The sequence below is a fragment of the Nyctibius grandis genome, chromosome 14 (assembly GCF_013368605.1).
Source record: "Nyctibius grandis isolate bNycGra1 chromosome 14, bNycGra1.pri, whole genome shotgun sequence".
Taxonomy (NCBI): Eukaryota; Metazoa; Chordata; class Aves; order Nyctibiiformes; family Nyctibiidae; genus Nyctibius; species Nyctibius grandis.
Genome location: NC_090671.1, coordinates 2,203,123 through 2,222,582, shown reverse-complemented (window position 1 = coordinate 2,222,582; position 19,460 = coordinate 2,203,123). Strand labels below are relative to the sequence as shown.

The 19,460-nt window shown below is 62.5% G+C and overlaps 1 protein-coding gene across 1 annotated transcript in view; it reads right to left on the bottom strand.

Moving 5' to 3' along the window:
* The window catches only part of KSR2 (kinase suppressor of ras 2), an 81,267-nt gene extending 63,077 nt beyond the window's left edge, over positions 1–18,190 (bottom strand). The window contains exons 1-4 of the mRNA XM_068412929.1: positions 18,008–18,190; positions 10,169–10,309; positions 9,156–9,306; positions 2,455–2,959 (exon numbers count right to left, since the gene is read on the bottom strand). Coding sequence (XP_068269030.1) covers positions 2,455–2,959; positions 9,156–9,306; positions 10,169–10,309; positions 18,008–18,190 — 980 coding nt within the window. The remainder of the gene's footprint in view (positions 1–2,454; positions 2,960–9,155; positions 9,307–10,168; positions 10,310–18,007) is intronic.
* Between the last annotated feature and the right edge of the window lie 1,270 nt (positions 18,191–19,460).

The window sequence follows — 19,460 nt, the reverse complement described above, 5'->3', positions numbered from 1 at the left end:
TGCCTCTTTAATGTACTAATTACTATCCCGAAACACTAATGGGATTAGTAAGCAGGATTTAGCGGTTGCCTCCTCAAAAATCATTAAGTGCCATTAGAGAAAATCAACCTCCCCGGTTCTCCAAGAGGCTTTCGGGAGCCTGGGTCCTTCTGCGTCAACGCGATGAACCCCTGGTAGGGTGTCAGCACAACAGAGCCCTGTTCATGTCGGTTCTCTCTTTCCTCTGTTAATTCACTAACCATGAATTAAAGCCGCCCAGCACCGCTGGGAGGGGGAGCACCAGAGATGCTGGGCAAACGGGATGCGGTTGGGCAGGGAGTGCCCCACACTTCAAGAAAGATGTTGAGGTGTTGAAGCGAGTCCAGAGGAGGGCGACCAAGCTGGTGAAGGGTCTGGAGGGTCTGACCTACGAGGAACGGCTGAGGGAGCTGGCGGTGTTTAGCCTGGAGAAGAGGAGGCTCAGAGGTGACCTTAGTGCAGTCTACAACTACCTGAAGGGAGGTTGTAGCGGAGTGGGAGTCGGCCTCTTCTCCCGGGCAACTAGTGATAGGAAAAGAGGACACAGCCTCAAGCTTCGCCAGGGGAGGTTCAGGTTGGACATTAGGAAGCATTTCTTCTCAGCAAGGGTCATTAGCCATTGGAAGGGGCTGCCCAGGGAGGTGGTGGAGTCACCATCTCTGGAAGGGTTTAAGAAAAGACTGGACACGGCACTTAGTGCCATGGTCTAGTTGACAGGGTGGTGTCAGGGCAATGGTTGGACTCGATGATCCCAGAGGGCTCTTCCAACCTGGTTGATTCTGGGATTCTGTGGGAGACCGATGAAGGGAGAGGGGACGTGACCACGTTCATGCAAACCCTGTTTATGATTTCCCTCTCCACGCCCTCCCCTCCTCTTTCCCCCTCTCAGGAAAGCCGAGCACCCCACCCCCGGCCGGGTCGGGGAATCACTGCCCAAAGGGTGTGCTGGAATAAGGTCCAGACACCCACGTCCAAACCTCGCCCCAGATCCGTGTCAGGGTGACCACGGTGGGGATCAAATGGCTCGGGGCAACCAAAGGCTTTGCCCTCGGTGGGACCTGCGCCATCGGCTGAGGGAAGAGTTTGGATCAGATGCTGAAACGCAAATAAAAGTACGAACGCAGAGGTGCTGGGGACAGACGAGAGCAAATACGACTTCCCGGTGCCTGAGCACGAGGGGGAGGGCGGCCTTACAAAAGGCACCGTCCAGCTGAAATAAATTCATTTCCCAAAGCTAAAAGCCTTCAGAGACTGCCAGTTCCCAGCCTGGGGGAGGAGGACGATCGCCCTCGTTTTGTGCAGCGACCGCAGCCCCGGGGACACGACGGGGAAACAAGTGACACCACGATGCTGCGGCCACCGACACATCTGCCACCCCAAAGCCTGCCCCTGCCCAAACAGGGGGAGACGGGGGTCTGGCAGCCGGGAGTACCCCGTGCAGGCAGCAGATTTTAACCCTTCACATGCCCCAGCCGGAGCTGCCTAAGCATCACGGCTGCCTCCAGGGCTGGGCAGGAGGGTCTGCGCTGCTGTGTCAGGGGACCCAGGCTTTCCCCTGTGCCCATCACATTCCTCAGGGGACTCTGCCCAGGTTTCTGGCATGGCCTTAGTTTCTAAGAAGCCCAAATTTGAGGATAAGCAGTGCAGTTTGTCCTGGGGCTCGTGTTTGGGGAGGCTGGGAGGGACCAGCCATGCTCCATCCCAACCCATCCTCGGGGAGAGGAGATGATGCCCCGAGGCGGCCAGCGGTCCCCTCTGCCACCCCCACACTGAGGCAGCAGAAGGGCTTTCTGAGCACGGCCACCAAAAGGACCAGAAGGAGATGAAGAGGGAGCGTGTGGGTGCCGGGGAGCCCTTTCCCTGAGCAGCAGCAACCTCTGCCGGCAATGGAGCCGCAGAGCAAGAGCAGCGGGAAGGAGCCGTGGCATGGGCAGCCTGGAGACCCTGCTGCAAACACCATCAGGGTGGAAAAGATCTCCAGAATACAAAGCATGGTGTAGAAAATAGCCACGTTTCAGCTAGAAGATGGTTCTTTCCATCCCGCTCTCACATGTACCCATACCCATACCCACATGCGGCTCTCACAGCCGGGTCGTGCATCCCCATGCTGCAGCTGCCAAATCCCCCCATCCAACCCACCCGTGCCACCACGGCCATGCTCCAGCACGCAGGGGTTTCGCCGAGCACTGGTCCCAGAGCCCCTCAGTGCTCCCCATCCACCCCACACTCCCAAAATTATGTCCCAGGGGAACAAAGTAGACACCGACGCAGCAGCATCCCCACTGCCTGCTAGAGCTGCAAAGGGCTTTTCTACCCCAAAGCTCAAAAAAAAAAGACACTGACCCCCAACACTGAGGGACCAAAGCACTTTTCCAAAGGAGCTGGGATGGGGTTCACCACCCCACCACATACCGGCACCCCAGAGCACCCACTTACTTGGGGGTGTGCGCCTCGTCCACGCGATGCCCCAGCTGGAACTCGTGGGACTTGCTCCTGTGCAGCGCGGTGAAGCCGGGGATGAGATGGATCAGTTTTCGTGACGAGGGTGGAGGCGTCCCGGGGGGCTTCAGCTTATTCCTCCGTCGTAGCGGCGGCGTGCCCGGGGGCGTCATGGTGGTCACGATGTTGGGGGTGCGCGGCGGGGTGTGAGCAGCGTGGCGCTGGCGTGGGGAGGGCGGCAGGGAGCGGTGGCCAGACTCCACGGGTGGGCACAAGCCCGGGTGACCCTCCACGGTCAGGCGGTCCACGTGGGTGTACATGGGTCCGTGGGGCGAGCCGGCGTGGCAGTGATGCTGCCCGCACTTGGGCTGGACCTTGGGGCTCTGCGAGAGGTGCGTCCTGCCCCACTGCCCCGGCTCGGGCTGGCACCCGGGGCTGTTCTCCTTCCCCGGCTCCGTCGTGGGCCACTGGATGGTCCAATCCTGCTTGGAGAGGCTCCCACCTGCGACAGAGCACAGGGACACGGCCATGCAGCGCGACAGAAGCCACACAGTCCCCACCACGGCACCGCGTCACCCCGACTCTGAAATGCCAAGAAACTTCTCTGCGCTACGCACGTGCAAAGCCAGGAGCTCTGCGAGGGTTAGAGAGGTGCTCTGCGAGGGTGACAGAGGGGCTCAGCCCAGGTATCTCCCCACCTCCTGAGCCCCCCCAGATGTCCCCTCCCATCATCACCCAGCTTCCCCACCACCCCCCCAAACCATGGCAACGGGGACAGGACACCCCTTGCCTGATGCCCCCATCTCACCCCTGCAAACCCCACCCCGTGCCACCCAGCTGTGCCATTTGCATAAAGGAGGGGGACTGTAATTAACTGGGGCTTCTAATTATTCCTCTCCGCTGGCGCAGGGGTGAGCAAAGGGCTGTCGGCAGCAACTTCAGAGCGCCAAAGCGATGGACCCAATTTCAGGTCCCTTTGCCAACTCCTTTTCATTGCCTCCCCTAAGAAAACCAACGTAAACCCCTAATCTCTTTATTTCACAAAGCCTCCTTCCCCAGCCCTTCTCCGTTATTAATTGCCTGGCCTCTTCTCTCCCCAGCTTTTTCAAGGGGAACATCTTATTTCAAGCTCCAGATGAAAAATTAAAGGAGAAAAAGGGCTTTGGAAATGAAAGCTGTAGGATTGGATTGAAAAAAAAAATACTCAGGAGGAAAAGGAGGACGAGGAGTTTTCCTGAATCATTCCCCCACAGCAGAAAATAAAAATAAACAATTAAAAAAAAGAAAAGCAAGGCCTATCCAGCTGCTTTTAGAGCTCCTTCTCCAGCTGCTACAAAAAGCGCTTCGAGCCAGCGAGAGGCTCATAAAAAGCGGACGCCCTTCCTCCTGTTTTAATTGATTAAGGGAAAAAACCCCTGCTGCAGGAAAGCCTCGCCATGAATTAAACCCTCCCGCAAGCCATTGACCCCGCCGGTTAATTAACCCGCACCCTGGGATCTGCAAATCAGCATGCAGGTATGCAAATCAAGGTGCTCCCCCATTGGTTGCTCTGCACGCATAGATTTACATAACTCAAAACTGCCCGGATGCTGTGGGCCCAGCCACATCCCCACGCTCCCACCCCCAGCAGTAATTAGCAGTAGTTAACGAAGGAGAGCCGAGGCTGCTTCCCCACCCCGGGTGACCCGGAGCTCGGCCCCGGCGTCGCGGCTGCCACGTCCCCTTGGACGCTCAGCCACGTCGTAACATGATGGATGTGCTCGAGAGGGGAAAATAGCCCGGGCCAGGGCTGGTGGGTGCATCAGGGCTAAAAACACCCGGGATAAGCTGGGAAAATGGCTTTTTGACACACGGTGGCTCACAGGCAGCGAGCACTCCGCTCGAGGAGATACGACGGTGCCGTGAGGCTGCTCGTTCCCTTGTAAAAGCCTATTTATTTTGTTTAAATAACAAATATTAATTGCATATCGAAATGAGCATCAGCTACGGCCGCCCACTGCCCATCCAACCCCACGGGTCACCTCTCCACGTCCCAGCTGCCACCGAGAGATGCTCCCCTGTGCCAAATCTGGCCCGATGGATGCCCTGGGTGCTGCCGCTGCCTGCCCGCTCAGCTCGGCCTCCTCCGCTCCACCGCGCTTCCGTAGGGGAATCGGCTTCTTCTGAGCCACTCCACTAAAATCAACCAAAAAACAAACTCCTGGGAAGAGGTGGAGAGGAGCACCTGCTGTCGGGATGCAGGTCGGAGATGAAGAGATGTGGAGGGATGGAAAACTGTGTCCAGTTCTGGGCCCCGCACTTCAAGGAAGATGTTGAGGTGTTGGAGCGAGTCCAGAGGAGGGCGACCAAGCTGGTGAAGGGTCTGGAGGGTCTGACCTACGAGGAACGGCTGAGGGAGCTGGGGGTGTTTAGCCTGGAGAAGAGGAGGCTCAGAGGTGACCTTAGTGCAGTCTACAACTACCTGAAGGGAGGTTGTAGTGAAGTGGGAGTCGACCTCTTCTCCCAGGCAACCAGCAATAGGACAAGAGGACACAGCCTCAAGCTTCGCCAGGGGAGGTTCAGGTTGGACATTAGGAAGCATTTCTTCTCAGCAAGGGTCATTAGCCATTGGAAGGGGCTGCCCAGGGAGGTGGTGGAGTCACCATCTCTGGAGGGGTTTAAGAAAAGACTGGACATGGCACTTAGTGCCCTGGTCTAGTTGCCATGGTGGTGTCAGAGCAATGGTTAGACTCGATGATCCCAGAGGGCTCTTCCAACCTGACTGATTCAGTGAAAAACATCACCAGAAAAGCTGTTTTTTCTCCTGTTCCAAAAACCGAATAGCCAGTTTTGCTTTGATTTCCTAACAGCCCTTCGGCCCCATCTCTGCCCGCATGGGGACACGGGTGACCTGAACCCCGCAGCCCTCCCAGGGCCAGGCCGACTCATAAATATTCAGCTCCGGCTCATTTTTCCCCTCATCAGACAGCCAATAACCTCCACACGTAACTCACTAGTCACACGCCAGCGACTCCTCGATCTGCAGCTCAGCTCACACTTAATATTCAATTAATCCCGCTTCAGGTTCGAACCCGACGCCTCGGCTGCTCGTAACACACCGCTGCCAGGCGCAAGGGTTCGTGGCCGAGAGAAATCCGATACAGCCTCGTTAACACAATAAAACAGGGGTTTAATAGAGGGTTGACACTATATTTGATAAATATAAGGTGCTTTTGGTTTATAAGCTGCTCCGGGGCTTCTCCCTGCTGCTGGAGCTGCCCCCAGGGTGCTCGGTTGGGGAAGGGGCTTGTTCCCCACCATCAAACCCCGTTCTGGCAAAATTTATTGCTATTTAAGTGATAAAACAGCATCCTGCTTCCTCCCTCCTCCTCCTCCCCAGCCCCCACACCCAGGCAAAATTGGCCTGGGAAATTAGATGTCTCTAATTAGTGACTCAATAAATAAAGATTGATGGAAAAGGTTAATACTGTACCTCATTCCTGCTTTATTAAGACTAATCTTGGCTTCTAGAAATCGACCGCTACCGCACGCGCAAAGAAATTACACGATGTTTTAAAACGGCAGCAACTTGTTCAATAATTATTTTTTCGGTCTAGGACCATCTCTTGGTTTACGAGGAGATAAAATGCCGATAAAAAGCCCCGTCCATCGCAGCATGGAACATCTGGGGATCCTTCTGGAGGGGCTGCAATAACCCAATGGACCTGAGACAGCATCGCTGCCATCCTGGGGTGCTTTCCAACCCCCCCCCACCCAGCACCCAACTGGCTCCTCGGGGCCGTGCAAACCTCCTGAGAACCCGGTGGGGTCCAGCCAGGTGTAACACAACTCCTGGGGCTTGCAAGGATCAAGGCAACACTTCTAGCAGGTAATCTCAAGAAACCTCAATGGAGGGTTGGTGGTGCATTGGATGGAGCCCCAAGGGACAAGGGGACACCAAGGGGACATACGCTTGCCAGGTTCTGTGTGAGCCAGGTCAGCTCTCAAAGCTGGCGTAGACCTTCCTTGCCCAAGCTTGCAGATAGAGCAAGGCTGGTGGCCGGTCACCGAGATGTGGAGCCAGCCAGCAGCTAGGGAGCTGCTGGGGGTGGAAGGGGGGTGGAAGGGGGGTGGAGCATGGCCTTGCCTTAGTGCACCCCAGATGGGAGAGCTACAGCCCCATCACTGCTTGGTCCCAGGTGTCCCCAACAGCACTGGGGACATTACCAACGTACCAGCAGGACTGTTCTGCCACTTCCCCATCCCCACAGCCCACCAAAACGCGCTGCCCGGACCATGGTGCAGCTCAGACCCAGCCCTGAGAAGCCGGATGGGATGATCTGCTCCCACCACCCAACCTCAGCCTGGGGCAGCTCGTGAGCATCTCACCCCAACCCGGCCAGAGGTACCAACCGCTCTGATCTCCCCACTCACAGAGGAGGGGCAGGGGCTGTGCTCCCCCTCTCCCAGGGGGGACCACAGAGACGGGGCCATTTGACCTGGCAAAGGTTCTGCCACGCAGGGGAACACCAGCGCAGAGGCAGGGGACATGCAGCTGGTGGGATACAGTGACACCATCTGAGAGGTTTCTGCACCCAAATCCTCTGGAAATTCACGGAGATTTGGTCTCCTCTGCTGCCAGGGGAGCTTCTGCACCTCTCCGGGCTGGCAGGGGCTCCGAGGTGCCCCAAGCTGCCTGTCCCCTCCCTGTCCCCAAGGCTTGCTGCCACAAAGCCCAGCCCGCAGCCCCCCCAGGGACGGTGCGGTGATGGATGGAGCTCAACAGAGCGCTGGGGAGGGCGAACGATGCGCAGTGCCTGGATAGCAGCCAACTCCCTCCCGCGGGGACCCAATGGGCCACCACGCCACGTCCCGCTGGGCGGGCTGGCAGCCCCATCACCCGCCCCATTAAAAAGCAAATCAAGCAGCAAGAACCCCACAGCCCCCCAGTCCCCTCCCATCTCTGCCAGCCAGAAACCACCAGGGGAGCAGAAGATCTTTGAGCATCTTCACCGCAGCTGCTGAGCCAAAAGCTCGCGTGGGTTCCCCAAAGCACGGGTGGGAACTCCCTCGGCCGAGCGAGCGGAGAGGGGACGCAGGGGCTGGGCTGAGCCAGCACGGCCAGTAAAGCTGTAGTTGTTTGCGAGGGGCTTTAAAAGTCAAAGGTGTTTGAACAAAGAGCAGGCTGAGAGCCTTCGCCGGGCATCCCCACCTCACTGCTCTGGCACACACGGTGGCGAGGGCCCTGTGCCACCATCCCCGTCCCCATCGTGCTGTGCCACGGCATGCCGTGCCACCCAGAGACACCGCAGTGACCGCAACGGGTGGATCGAGCCAAGTCCCCCCCAGGGCAGGAGCTGGGACCCCCTGCCCAGGATGTGTTGTGCCAAGGACAGCGCTGGTCCCCAAAAGCCGCCCCTGGTTGAAGTCATGTCACATCACCCTCCTCATCGCCAGCCCCATCCCCTCCTGTCCCCAGGGGCTGCTCAGACCTGCAAAGCCCAGCAGCTACATCCCACCAAGGCTCATCCCATCTCCCCCAGCCCCTGGGATGCAGCTACGTTGGAGGAGCCCCTGAGAGGGGACAGGAGCCAGGTAGAGGGGTCTGGGGTCCTCAAACCCTGGGGGTCTGGCAGGACGGGGTCACCTAGAGAAGGGTCCTGCCAGGGCAGGACTCCCAGCAGGGACCACAGCTAAACCAGCGCATGACCATCACCCCAGACTGGGACCAGGAAGGGAGCCCTTAGGAAGGGGACAGCAGGGGGGTTTAGACTGTGAAACAGGGTTTCACCGTTCCCCTCAGCTGCTCTGAAAGGGAACATCCCCCCCCATAATGTCTCCCCCTTCTTGCTGCTGCCCATACACACCCCACGGGGAAGAGCCGTGCCAGCAGGATACGGTCAAACGGGGACGTGAGGCTGGGTCCCTCCTTGGGGGGCACACACGTGGAGAAGACCCCCCCCAACTCTCGGGTCAGACCCTGCCACCAGCAGCCCCAAGCAGGGAGCCCTCAGCTCAGCACCCAGCAGGGCAGGGCTGGCCCGGGACAGGGTGCCAGGGGACCCACAGTGACCCACTGCCTGGCTCAGCCCCTTCCCCACGCAAACCCGGCCACGCTGCAGCCCCCCGCCCTGCTCCCACGCTGCCAGCGCAGCTGAAGCCAGAGCAGCTCCTGCTTCATGCAGGCACCTCTGCAGCACGGAGCTCTGCTGCCACCGCCCGGGGACCCGCCAGCTCAGCACCCCCCACATCCCCAGGGCACCCACCAGCATCCCCCGGGGAGGCACCCATGCACCCACCGCCGGGGGAAGGGACAGCTGGGCTTGTGCACGCCCTGGCAAGGGGTTTTGGGGATGGGGATGCAGCGAGGCCGAGGGGCAGGAGCTTTGCTGAGTCTCAGGGGCTCTTCCAGAGGCTGTTGGCGTGCTCCTGCGAGCAAGAGGGGTCGGGGGGACACTGGAAGAAGTGCTGCACCCTCCTCAGGCAAAGCCTCCCTGCAGAGAACTAACAACTCATCACTTCCCAGAGAAGGGAGTCCCCCCTACGCACTCCCAAGCCACAGGGATGCACCAAAGATGTCCCCTGCGGGCAGCAGGTACCTGGCCATCTCCCAGGGACGCAGAAGCCGTGCTCCCGGTGTCACCACAACGGGGACAGCGTCACTCACCACAACTGGCTCGAGGGGACCCGGCCACCAGGTACGAGGGTACCCGACTCACCGGACTTGTGGACGCTGCGGAGGCAGGAGAGGGAGGCGTTGAGGCGGGCACACTCCTCGCTGTTGGCCCCAAACTTCTCCACGGTGGCACAGACCTGCTCGTCAGTCATGTCCAGCAGCTCCTCCAGGCTCAGCTGCCCCGGGGCGATCTCCTGGCAGGGAGGAACGGGGCAGGAGTGAGGAGGGAGGAATAAACCACCCTGGAGCATCCTCTGAACCAGCACCTCGGGGCACACAGATAAGAAGTTGTTCCCTCCTGCTGCCCCATTTGGGTCACAGACCCAAAACCATCTCAATCCATATGAACACCCACAGGGCAGAGCTTGAGCATCAGTTGGTCGATGGCAAGCTGACTATGAGCCAGCAGTGTGCCCAGGTGGCCAAGAAGGCCACCAGCATCCTGGCTTGTGTCAGCACTAGTGTAGCCAGCAGGAGTAGGGCAGGGATCGTCCCCCTGTACTGGGCACTGGTGAGGCCGCACCTCAAATCCTGGGTGCGGTTTTGGGCCCCTCACTGCAAGCAAGACCTTGAGGGGCTGGAGCGAGTCCAGAGAAGGGCAACGGGGCTGGTGAAGGGTCTGGAGCACAAGTGTGATGGGGAGCAGCTGAGGGACCTGGGGGTGTTTAGCCTGGAGAAAAGGAGGCTGAGGGGAGACCTTCTCGCTCTCTACAACTGCCTGAAAGGAGGCCTGAAAGGGAGCCCAGGACGTGGTACAGAGCTGCTGTGACATGCCCACAGCACCACCACGCTGTGACAGCGACGTGAGGGACCCCTGATGTGGGGGGCAGCACCCACAAGGTGCCCCTGGCACCCATGTCCTTCACTGGGAGAAGCAATGGGATGTCCTCACTGGTGGGTGGAGAGCTGTGGGGTGACCTTGGCCAGCACGTCGCACCACGGGCTTGCAGCATTTTTCCATGCAGTAAAACAACCTGGTCCCTCTGTTCTGGTCCCAGCGCCAGCACCCTCCCCTCCAGCCCACCCCAGATCCCAAACTTCAAGCCCAGCCCATACCTCCATCACCTCCTTGCGGATGTCGACGATGCGGAACCAGTGCAGGAGCTGGGGGAAGCCCTCCAGCTTGGCATTGCGCTCCTGCAAAGCCACCTTCCTCTTGCACGACAGCTGCCGGCTGAAGTACTTGACCAGCTTGCTCTGGAAGAGAAGGGGAAAGCCCCGTGGGACGCCTTGCCATGACCCCCCAGCCCACCCCATGGCAGGAAGGGGACGTGGGATGGGGTGACTGCTGGCAGGTTGGGCTCTGCCCTCCCTCTGCCCCATCCCCAGGGCACACACAGCCCCTCCTGCCCTCAAAACATCCCCCATTATCTGCTGGCAACCTTCTGCAGCCAAGGGCCCCTTTGGCATCAAGCGGGGTGTCCAAGAGGGGCATTTTTGCCCCAAAAAAAAAAAGCCCTTTCTCAGCTCCTCCTCCATGTTCTGAGCAAGACTCCCTCCTGCTTCAGCGCTGGGGTCTTGCTCAGGGGATGCCCTCACCACCCCGGGGACCCAGGAGTGTGGAGAATGGATGGAGAGCAGCCCTGAGAAGGACTTGGGGGTGGTGGGTGACGAGAAGCTCACCATGAACCGGCAACGTGCACTGGCAGCCCAGAAAGCCAACGGTGTCCTGGGCTGCATCCCCAGCAGCGTGGCCAGCAGGGCGAGGGAGGGGATTCTGCCCCTCTGCTCCGCTCTCCTGAGACCCCCCCTGCAGTGCTGCGTCCAGCTCTGGGGCCCCCAACATGAGAAGGACACGGAGCTGTTGGAGCGAGTCCAGAGGAGGCCACGGAGATGCTCAGAGGGCTGGAGCCCCTCTGCTCTGGAGACAGGCTGAGAGAGCTGGGGCTGTTCAGCCTGGAGAAGAGAAGGCTCCGGGGAGACCTTTTAGCACCTTCCAGTGCCTGAAGGGGCTACAGGAAAGCTGGAGAGGGGCTTTTGACAAGGGCATGGAGTGACAGGACAAGGGGGAACGGTTTTAAACTGAAAGAGGGGAGATTGAGATGAGATATGAGGAAGAAATTCTTTGCTGTGAGGGTGGTGAGACCCTGGCCCAGGTTGCCCAGAGAAGCTGTGGCTGCCCCCTCCCTGGCAGTGTTCAGGGCCAGGTTGGATGGGGCTGGGAGCAACCTGGTCTGGTGGAAGGTGTCCCTGCCCGTGGCAGGGGGGTTGGAACTAGATGGCCTTTAAGGTCCCTTCCAACCCAAACCAGTCTGTGATTCTATGACCCCACAGTGGGTGGATGAGGAGATGGGACAGAGGACACACAGGCATCGCGTGACCGGAGCCATCGACCCCCCTATCCTTCCGCTGACCATCATCCCCCCCGCCAAGGCCAAAGACACCGCGTTAGCAACCACAGCCCCACAGCTCCCAAAATAAAGACGCTGAGCGCCTGCCCTCCCTTCCCAGGAGCACAGGGCAGAGCCCGGCTTGCTGGAACCCCGCTGGGGTTTCCTGCTCCTGCTTTTCCCGCCGGGTGATTCCCCCCCGCCAGCGGGGCTAGATGATGTTGTGCCCCTGCTCACCCCAAAACCAGATGAGCAAAACACGCGATGGTTTGGGATGGAGAGACGAGGGAAGAAACCCCATCACAGCATCGCAGGGGTTGGGAGAGCTTCTCTCCCCGTCCTTTCCCTCGGTGGTAGCCAGCGGCGATGGCTGGTGGTCCCCGTCCCCTTGCAAACTGGGAGTCCCCACTGCGATGACCCACCACCATCGCCACCAGCATCACCCGAGAGGGTGACAGCTCTTCCAGGAGCCAGATATCTCAACCAGGCAGCTTCTCCTGACCTGGCAAACTGCCACAGAGATTAATTATGGGAAATTAATACCCAAAAGAGAGCCGGGGATAACGAAGCAAGTGGCCGGGGTGGCCACAGGGAGCCCTGCGGGGCTGGCTGGGCTCAGCACCACCCTGCCAAGCGGCCAGGGCTGCTTTTGAAGGAAAACCCCTCTCCTAACACAGATCATGGAAAGGTTTCAGGGTCAGCCCCGACCGTGCATCCTAAACACAGCCCAGGCCCTCAGAGGGAAAATAGCAGCAGGTACCTCGAAGGCGCACAGGGGTAGCTCCTGCCCTCCCAAAAAACCCTTCCCCACACCCAACCACAGCAAAACACCAGCAAAACCCCTCCTACAAACATCACCTCCATCCCCACCAGCCTGCTCCTCAGCTGTTCCATCCCAGGGGAATGCCAGAGCCACAACAGCCTCTCCAGGGCTAAAATCAGGGTCCTGAAATAGGGATGGAGCTGGAGACTGGGGAGCCGCCACCGCCACCGCCACCCCCCCCCCCCTCATCACCATCACCATCACCATCACCATCACCATCACCATCACCATCACCATCACCATCACCATCACCATCACCATCACCATCACCATCACCATCACCACCCTGCAGAGACATGCTGGGAACAGGGCAGGGATGGGGGAAGTGGAGGGAGGTACTTTAATTTCCAGGCTCCAGGTGGGAGCAATTCACCCCACCCAGCCCTTGTGAGAGCGCAGGGGCCCATCGTTAGCACAAACGAGGACCTAGATGGGACCCCCCCTGCCCCCAGGTGTGGGCTGATGCTCTGGCCCATGTATCTCCTCAAGCCTGGAGGAAAACGAGCCCAGCAAACCCCTGCAAAGCCCACAAGTGCTTCTTGTTTTGCCGAGAGCTTCGCCGACGAGGCTGGCAAGGGAAGCGAGCGCGACGGCCCCGTGCCGCGGGGAAAGCCCCGTCCCACGGCTGCCGAGACGCTCCCGCTCACCCCGAGCCGCCGCTCAGCCCTCCCCACCGCCTAAACGCTGCTCCGCTGCGAAGGCCACGTCCTGCCTTGCGCCCCTGCCATCGCACAACCCCCCTCAGCGTTGCTGTGCCTCAGTTTACCCATCTGGGAAATGGGAGGGGGATGCCCTGGACGTGCAAGCGGAGGGGTCGGAGTGCCGGCAGCACGGGGGGTGCTCGCTGTTTGGGGGATACTGGTCCAACTGGGGAGGCTGCTGGGGCTGTGGGGGGGCCCATATACCTTCCCCTGGAGCTGGGGCTCGGTTTTTGCACCCTTTCTAGCACCTCTCCCTGCCTCCAGCACTGCGGGGGGGGTAAGGGAGGGTGAGATGCTCCAACAAAAGGGGGTGAAGCCACAAGCGGCCCCTTCCCCTCGGCCACGGCGAGGGGTCAGCAGCTCCTGGGTCCCCCCCCACCTCCTCCCCGAGGCAGAGACCTTCTGCTGGAAAACAAGACCCCGGCAGGTCCCTGCTGCCCGCGGGGATGTGGGCAGGCAGAGGAGGGATGTCCCCGCTCCACATCACACCCCTGGGACCCCGAGTGACCCTCAGGGGGGGTGTCTGGGGTCACCCAGAGCTGGAGCCCCCTCCACCCCCGTGCCAACCCTACCCCCTCTCTCCCCTCCGCACCCCGATGGGGGTTTCCAGCCTCCTCCCGTCACCCCGCACAGGATTTCCCCTCGCCCCGAGACCCAACCCGGCGGCGAGCGGCTGCTCCCCCCGCCCCGCGCAGGCACCGGGAGCGAAGCAGCTGGTCTCCAGGGAGCAGGAGGGTGGCTGTACCCCCCCTGCCCGGCACAGCACCCTGCGCCCGCCCTGACGTCAGCCGTGCTGGAGACGACGGCACCGAGCCCTGCCTGGAGACCGGGGAGAGGCGGCGGAAAATCCACCTGCGGGAGCGCGATGGGAAAGTTAATTAAACCTTGTACGGGTCGGGCCACGCACCGACGAGCCGTCGAGAGGGACCCCGCGCCCGTCGGGATACCCAGTGCCCAACGCCTTCGTGCTGCGAGTGGAGAGGTGGTTCTGAGCCCCCAAACAGCCCCAGCCACAGCGGCCGTGTCCCCACGGCGCGGAGCCGCAACCGGGGCGGCTCTTCCCCGGGCTCCTACCAAGGGGCTCGTTATTTCAGCGCTATCTGGAGCACCCCAGGGTTGGGGAATTCCTCGCCACGGTTATATTTTTCCCCTCTCAGGGCTCTTTCCAGGCCCTGCTAGGCTCATGTGCCATCTCTGGCTCTGCACATCATTTATTTTGAGCGCTGCTGAATGCTCCCCGGGGGTCTCTCTGGGAGGAGAGGGGCCGAAATGGCTCAACCCAGCACCCTGGGGATGCCTGGCTCTCCAGGAGGATGCAGCCCAGAGCGATGTGTGCTGTGCTCACCCACAGTATTAGACACCAGAGAACCCACACAGAAAATCCCAGTGCTGGGACAGCGTCTCCTTTGACCGGGCAAGTTTGGGAATGGCCACGGCTCTTCCCCACGTGCCTCTTCCCATCCCCACCCGTGTTTGTGCGGCAGCCGAAAGCATCCCAGGAGGGTTCCCCCTTCCCAGCGGGAGCATGGAGGGGGAATCTCTGGTCCCGGGATTACCCTTGGAGGCCCTTTCTGGGAGCCCTGACACACGCTTTGAAATGGGACGAGGGTTTGACCCCGTTGGGGTAACACAGAGACCAAGACGGCGCAGGAGAGACGGAAAAACCACCCAGGACCGAGCAGCTTTTCCTACTTGATTTTACCTCGGCAAACAGGCAGGTAGCAGCACCCCTCCTCCGTATTTACACCCCGAAACCCAAACGTGGAGCTGCAGAGCCCAGCTGCCACGCTCAGACAGGGCATAAAGCCCCACCGCCCACGCGGCACCGGACAGGGCTAACGGGGGCGGCCGCGCAGCTCCCACCCTCCTGCTCTGACCATGCTCAGCCCCAGATTTGCTGCCACCCCAAGCGGTGTTGGTCGGGGTTTCGGTCCCAGCCGCTGCCTTGGAGCCCATCCCGAGGTGTAAGCGAGCCTTAAAAGCCCCCCAGCCCCGCGGAGCGCCGCGGAAGGCAGGCTGCAGCCCGTGGTACCCATCCCAAAGGAAGGATGCTGCCTCGCGGGGTGCTGGTACCGGCTCCCCCGCGCAACCACAGCAGATGGGGCCTGGGGTGTACCTTGAGGTGGTTTTAAAAAAAAAAGAACGGAAAAATTTCTATTAATCCAGCAAAATCAGGGTTTAGAGTATGAGGATTAACCAAAAAACGTGGGTTCACCCATCTTATTCCAGCCTCGCGCTGATGCGAGGGCCATGCGGAGTCTCCCCGGGGCGCTCGGGGTGAGATGCCCTCCCGACCCACCCGTCCCCGGCCACCATCCCCTGCGCCTCGCCGGTGCCTGGCCCGGCTCTGCTGCCGCCAGATGGGAAGGGCAGAAGCTCCGAGCGGGGCCTCTGTGTCTGCGTCAACGTCCTTGGGACGCGGCGGTGGCGGCAGGGACTCAGGGCCGAGCTCGGCTCCTGCTCACGCTGGCGGTGACCCAGGACAAGGCAGCCGGGAGCCGCGGGCTCCCGTGGAGCCGCTCCAGACCTACCCTGACGTGCCAGCAGCGGGAATCCGGCCCCGAGTTCATCCGTTGTCACTCCCTGCCTGGGAATCACCCCGTTTCGGTGCTGAAAAGCAACGGGCGAGCGTCAGCAGGGATGCCCGCGGCTGAGACACGCGGCAGCAGCCCGGTTTGGGGGTGTTTTAGGGAAGGCGATGCCGGGGCTCACCGCGGCGGGTGCAGCACGATCCACAGGGGCTGGAGAGATGCTTCCCTGCGACTTATGGGGCAGTGTCCACCCCGGCCACCTCCGAACCCTGCAGCCGGCCCGGGCTGAGCTGCCCCAGTGACACCAGGACGCTGCTTCGCCCACGCGCCGTCGCGGGGCGCCGGGAAGGAGCATCCCACCGGGATGGCTTCACCACGCTCTTCGCCTCCCCTCGGTCCCATCCGTGGGAAGGAGGCAGTAACTCGTCAGCAACTCCTCAGCCACGCTGACCCTAACGAGGAGGTCACTGCACAGGGGATAAACCTCTGTAGCCCTGCACCTCCGGGCATCGGCTCTTCTGGGGGGTCTTCGAGCCTGCCTGCCCCTCGCAAAGTCTCCTGCACACCCCAAAACCGCTCCTGCTTCATCCCCACCACCTCATCCCTCTTCCGAGGTTGCTCCGGGGCCACACGTGGACCCACAGCTCCAGGCTGAGCCCGCAGCCCCTCGCGCGGAGAGGTGGGGTGGGGCAGGGCTTGGATGGAGGAGAGGCGACGGCAGGATCGGTGCGGGACCGCGGCGCGAGGCGGTGCCAGGGGTGCAGAGCGGGGAGCTGCACCCCAGCGCCGAGATGCCCCTGCGAGTGGCACAGCAGCGGCACGGCGATGCCCCGCTCGCTCCCGCAGCGCTCGGGACCTTCGGGAGCGAAAGCAGCAGGACAGGGCGTTTCGGTGACAGTCCAGAGCCGAAAGTCACCCCGCAGAGGGGCTACAGGACCCCCAGCAGGGTTGAGCACAGGAACTGCCGTGCCACCACACCTGGGTTCTTGGTGAGAGCAGCCAGGTTAGAAAGCACCAGCCGAAAGGCCCGAGCAGAGCAGGGCTCCGAAATGCCCCCACCCACAGCCCCGGCTCCTCGTCAGCCACCTCCACACCACCACGGCCCCGCTGGCGTCTCCCCGGGGTCCCGGCACCATGCTCACCCCGGGCATCCCAGCCTGCCCATCCCAGCCTGCCAACCTCCTGCTGAACCCCAAATCCATCCCCAGGTGGGTCCTGGCACACCCCAAGAGGAACCTCTTCCTACGGGGCTACAACAGACAGGGCCCCACACGGCAGCTTTTACTTATATGTATTTTTCCCACCTATGAAACATAAATAATCCGTCGGGTGCTCCCTTGGCACGGCCCGGCTGCCTTCACCCTCGGCAGCGTTGAGGCCGCAGCTCGGCAAAGCCTCCCCTTCCCACCGGGGCTCCCCCCGCTGCCGGGGAAGGCTGGAGGGTTTGAGCAGGCACGGCACCACCATGGCGGAGGAACCGGGGGCGAGGATGCTGGCCTGGCTCCCGTGAGCCGGGGGGCTGGAGCCCGGCCGAGGGGATGCAGCCTGAGAGGGAGGTAGGAGCAATGGGGGAAGGATGCAGCCAGGAGGATGCTGCCTGGTGGGAGGGATGCAGGTGGGCTGGAGGGGATGGAGGTGGGCTGGAGGGGATGCAGAGCAGTGGGAGGGATGCAGCCAGGCTGGGGGGACGCAGCCTGACAGGGAGGTAGGGTCCCAGTGGGAGGGATGCAGCCAGGGCAGGGGGATGCAGAGCAGTGGAAGGGATGTAGCCAGGCTGGGGGGATGCAGCCAGGCCGGGAGGATGCTGCCTGGTGGGAGGGATGCAGGTGGGCTGGAGGGATGCTGCCTGGGGCAGAGGTAGGAGCTTGGTGGGAGCGATGCTGCCAGGCTGGGGGGGGATGCAGCCTGACAAGGAGGTAGGAGCCCTGTGGAAGGGATGTGGCCAGGCCAGGGAGGGTGCTATGGGGTTGGGGGGATGCAGAGCAGTGGGAGGGATGCAGCCTGATGGGGGGGACGCAGCCAGGCCAGGGGAGGGGGATGCAGCCTGGTGGGGAGGTAGGAGCCTGGTGGGGAGGTAGGAGCCCAGTGGAAGCGATGCAGCCAGGCTGGGGGGATGCAGCCAGGCCGGGGGGATGCAGGTGGGCTGGAGGGGATTGGGGGGGGATGGAGGGGATGGAGGTGGGCTGGAGGGGATGCTGCCTGGGGTGGAGGTAGGAGCCCAGTGGGAAGGATGCAGCCAGGCCGGGGGGACGCAGCCTGACAGGGAGGCAGGAGCCCGGTGGGAGGGATGCGGCCAGGCCGGGGGGATGCTGTAGGGCCGGGGCCGGGCCGGGGGGTTACCGGGGGGGCCAGGTCCCCCCCAGGCAGCCCCAGCAGCAGGGTCCGGGGGTGCGGGCCCCACCTCGGGGGGCACCTGCAGCGCGCGCAGCCTCCCTGGGCCGCACCGCAGCGCCGCGGGGGAGCCCGGGGAAGGCGGCGGGGGGGGGGGGGGGGGGTCGGCAGGCCCCTACCTCCAGGGTGCGGATCTCCTTCTGCGTGAGGTCGTTGGAGGCGGCGCACTTGGTGCGGAGCCCCTCCAGGTTGGAGATGCTGATGTCGATCATGTTCTGGACGAGCTCGCACTGCTGCAGCGCCTTCTGCGCGCTCAGCCCCGCCGGCGGCTCCGCGCTCCGCGCCGGCCCGGCCTCGTCCATCGCTCGCCGCGCCCCCCCCTCCCCTCCCCGCCCCGCCACCCTCCGCGGCTCCCCCCGCTCCGCCGCCGCTCAGCCCCGCGCCGCCGCGGCCCCGCCGGTCCCACCGAGCCGGCAGCGCGGTGCCGCCGCCTCCCCCCCCCCCAACACCGCCACCGGGCGCGGCGGGGCGGGGGCGGGGGCGGCGCGCGCGGGAGCGGCGGGGCCGCGCGTGCTGCGCGGGAACCCCCCCCCCCCGCGGGCATCGCTCCGCCACCGCGCAGCGGCACCGGGAGCCCCGGGGGGAGCCCCGGGGGGGGCTGGTGCAGTGGGGACCCTGGTGCAGTGGGGGGTACAGGTGCAGCGGGGGGTACAGGTGCAATAGGGGGGCAGGTGAAATGGGGGGGGCTGGTGTAATGGGGAAGCAGCTGACATGGGGGTCCCTGGTGCAGTGGGGGTCCCTGGTGCAATTGGGGTCCCTGGTGTCGTGCGGGTCCCTGGTGCCGTGCGGGTCCCTGGTGCAATTGGGGAGCAGCTGCCATTGGGGTCCCTGGTGCAATGGGGGTCACTGGTGCAATGGGGGTGCAGCTGCTGTGGGGGTCCCTGGTGCAATTGGGGAGCAGTTGCCATGGGGGTCCCTTGTGCAGTGGGGGTCCCTGGTGCAATTGGGGTCCCTGGTGCAGTGGGGGTCCCTGATGCAATTGGGGTGCAGCTGCCATGGGGATCCCTGGTGCCGTGGGGGTCCCTGGTGCAATGGGGGTGCAGCTGCCATGGGGGTCCCTGGCACAATGGGGGTCCCTGGTGTAATGGGGGTCCCTGGTGCAGTGCGGGTCCCTGAAGCAATTGGGGTGCAGTTGCCATGGGGGTCCCTGGTGCAATTGGGGTCCCTGGTGCCATGGGGGTGCAGCTGCCATGGGGGTGCAGCTGCCATGGGGGTCCCTGGTGCCATGGGGGTTCCTGGTGCCATGGGGGTTCCTGGTGCCGTGGGGGTCCCTGGTGCCGTGGGGGTTCCTGGTGCCATGGGGGTTCCTGGTGCCATGGGGGTGCAGCTGCCATGGGGAGCCCCACTGCAGGGCAGCCAGCCCGGGCTGTCTGCGTGCGACTGCAGGGCAGGTGCAGCTGGGGGGGGTGCAGGGGCCGGGCACCCCAAAGGCCTGAGGAAGCCGTATTGGGGTGCCACAGGGCACCGCGCAAAGCCCAGCGGGTCCAGGCCGTGAAAACCCCCCAGAGTGACAGAGCCGGCAGCTGGGGGGAAAAACCTGCTGCAGTTCCCTAACACCGAGGATCCCACCTT